At 35.0% G+C, this 3,143-nt stretch overlaps 1 protein-coding gene across 1 annotated transcript; it reads right to left on the reverse strand.

The window, feature by feature from the left end:
* Positions 1–1,200: 1,200 nt before the first annotated feature.
* LOC127161408 (gastrula zinc finger protein XlCGF8.2DB) lies at positions 1,201–2,916 on the reverse strand. The gene has a single exon (XM_051104176.1). The coding sequence runs from the start codon at positions 2,888–2,890 to the stop codon at positions 1,751–1,753; it is 1,140 nt and encodes a 379-aa protein (XP_050960133.1). The 5' UTR covers positions 2,891–2,916; the 3' UTR covers positions 1,201–1,750.
* Between the last annotated feature and the right edge of the window lie 227 nt (positions 2,917–3,143).

Raw genomic sequence — 3,143 nt, forward strand, 5'->3', positions numbered from 1 at the left:
TGTGATGGCCATACAAAAAAAAAAAAAGGTTGTCCATGGTTTCAGAATTTGTTGTGGGTGTATGGGATGGCCTGGATGAGTGTGAAATTTACCAGGCTGAAATTTTGCCCCAGTCCTGCCCTGTTCTACATGGTGGTTGTTTAGCCTTGATACATACATTAGCTAACAAATTTTAAATATAAGTTATTACATATTAATTTGTCAATATGATGTAAGATCCAGTTACCAGTGTATTAATTCAAAGATCCCATCTCATCTTTTTATCTTTTTGGAAAAGCCAACTCATTTCCAGGGCTTTTGTTCGCTGGGATCATTATCATTACCTCAAGTTGCTAAACAGGTTCAAGTTATTAGACCTAATAACTAAACATGAAGTACATTTTAAAAAAAAAAACCACACACATAAAAAAAAATCTTCTTCACATATTTACCTCTGAATGTCACCCTTTGTTCACCAAGGCCAGCTTGTGCAAGATCCATTTTGACAAAAACATGTATGGGTGTAGCTGCTCAAAGTGGTTGATGGCCTTTTAACTGCAGCTCTCCTGTTTGTAGAGTTTCCTCTGTAAGGTGCAAACAATCTGCAGACCTCAGCTATAAAAGAAACACACATTAAAATGTATAGGATATGAAATACAAAATGGGTTACACAGAAATAGTCTAAAACTTACTATTAAATAAATTACTGTCTATCCATTTCATGAATAATTCAATCCACAAAAATTAATGTATACACATTCAATAATATTTTTTAACAAAAATACAAACACCCCAGCCAGCAAATTTCAATTGGCCCAGAACTGAACCAAAACAGTGCCATAACCCAATCCAAAATGAGCCAAATCATAAAAACAGATGCAGCTGATATATGGGAAAAAAAAAAAAAAAAAGGGGGTGTTTCCTTTAAATACATACATTTGTCCCCAAGATACACTGGCCATTTTAGTGCCACTAAAAAAAAGCAATATTTTGAAGATAAAGTTAATGTCAAATGAGTTCCCAGGAGCACCAAGAGAAATTTATGTGACCTGGCAGCTGATTTGAATATATGTAGGATTATAAGCAGAAATCACACCATGTGTCAAATACTCACAGTACAGTATGGTTGGAAATAATATTTCACATCTTCAAATGTGTTCATCCTTCAAAAGTGTAGTGCAGCAGCAACCCAATAATAGCAGTAAACGTTTTGTGCTTTTGGTACTTTTAATATAACACAAATTCTCAGCTTGTACATTTTGTCAGTTTCATAGTAAAATACCAACAGTAAATCTTACAATAATGTGTTTTTCACACTGTTTAATGTGATGTGACAGATCACTGTATTTGCCTCAAACGGTATGTGAATCAGACATCTTTTCAATTACAATGAGACATTTGTTTCATTAAATTATACTGTTTTATTTTGTTCATTCCTTTTGATGTTCCTTCATGTTTATATCCAGCTATAACTTGTAATAAAGAGAAAAAAAAAACTTATTACTTGTATTTCATGATAAAACTGACAGAATAGCATAAAGAGATTTAGGATATATGAAGGTTCCAATTAGATGTAGCCTTGATTTCACAGCAGTTTTTCTTGTCATGTTCTTTAACAAAGAACACAAACAAAGTCTTACATTTGGATGACTTTTGTACATGTATCTGTAAGTGTGATGGCAGAAAATGTTTTATTACTCTATCCACAATTTAAGTCGTCTTCCAGAATGAATGCACAGATGACTGAAGAAATGACTCCTTTTTCTAAACGTCACTCTGAGGTAAATGGCGATTTCTTCCCACAATGTGTTTGCAAATGACATTTCATGCTGCTTTTACATGCGAAACTCTTCTCACACTGAAGACACTTGTAAGGTTTCTCTCCAGTGTGAACTCTTATGTGAGTTTTAAGGTTTACTTTAACCGTGAAACACTTTCCACAATGTTTGCAGATGTAAGGTTTCTCTCCAGTGTGAATTCTCATGTGAACCTTGAGGCTTCCTTCTCTTGTGAAACTCTTTCCACACTGATGGCACATGAAAGGCTTTTCTCCGATGTGAGTTATTACATGATTCTTAAGGTGATTTGTGTCTGTGAAAGTCCTGTCACACTGATGACATTTAAAACTGTTTTCTTTTGAGTGAATCCTCATGTGTTTAATAAGATTTTCTTGACATCTAAATCTCTTCCCACACTGATCACATGTGAAAGGTTTCTCTTCATTGTGAATTCTAATATGAGACTTTAGGTTTGCGTTATTCATGAAACTCTTTCCACACTGAACACATATGAATGGTCTCCCTCCAGTGTGAATGATCATGTGATACCTGAGGTTTAATTCTGTTGTGAAGCTCTTTCCACACTGATCACAAATAAACAGATTTTCTCCAGTGTGTGTTCTTATGTGGTATTTAAGGCCACTATAGTGTATAAAACTCTTCCCACACTGTGTGCAAATATAGGGCTTCACTCCGGTGTGAACTCTCATGTGGATTTTAAGGTTTTGTTTTCGAGGGTAGCTACTTCCACACTGTTGGCAGGTGAAAGATCTCTCTCCAGTGTGAATTCTCATATGGCCGTTAAGGTGGCTTTTCTGTGTAAAACTCCTTCCACACTGTTTGCATGTATAAGGCTTTTCTCCAGTGTGGATTCTCATGTGTTGTTCAAGGTGTCCTTTTTGACTGAAACTCTTTGCACATTGTTGGCATGTGAAAGGTTTTTCTCCAGTGTGAACTCTCATGTGGAGATGTTTGTGTTTTTGAAGAAAACACTTTCCACATTGATGGCAGGTGAAAGATCTGTTAGATTTGGTTTTCTGAGGTTTTTCACATGATGAGGTCTTTGCAGTCTGTGTGGATTTTTCACCAATGGTTACATCACAGTGTTTCTCATACTGCTCTTTCTCTTCCATTTCATTGAGTTCTTGAGTCTCTTCTTTCAGCATCATCAGGTCTAAAGTGAAAAAGACAAGTTAACACCAGTTGAAGGCACATAGCAACAGATATGAAAACCAACAAGAAAGAAAAAAAATAAATACAATCAAATAGCCAATAATTTTTGGCATCTGAAGATTCTGTGTCCTTAATTTTTGTCATAGATTATGATATTTTTAGCATTTATTTTTTCTTATAATGAAGTCGATATTTAGAAGAAAAACACAAAAG

Source organism: Labeo rohita, unplaced genomic scaffold (assembly GCF_022985175.1).
Source record: "Labeo rohita strain BAU-BD-2019 unplaced genomic scaffold, IGBB_LRoh.1.0 scaffold_64, whole genome shotgun sequence".
NCBI lineage: Eukaryota > Metazoa > Chordata > Actinopteri > Cypriniformes > Cyprinidae > Labeo > Labeo rohita.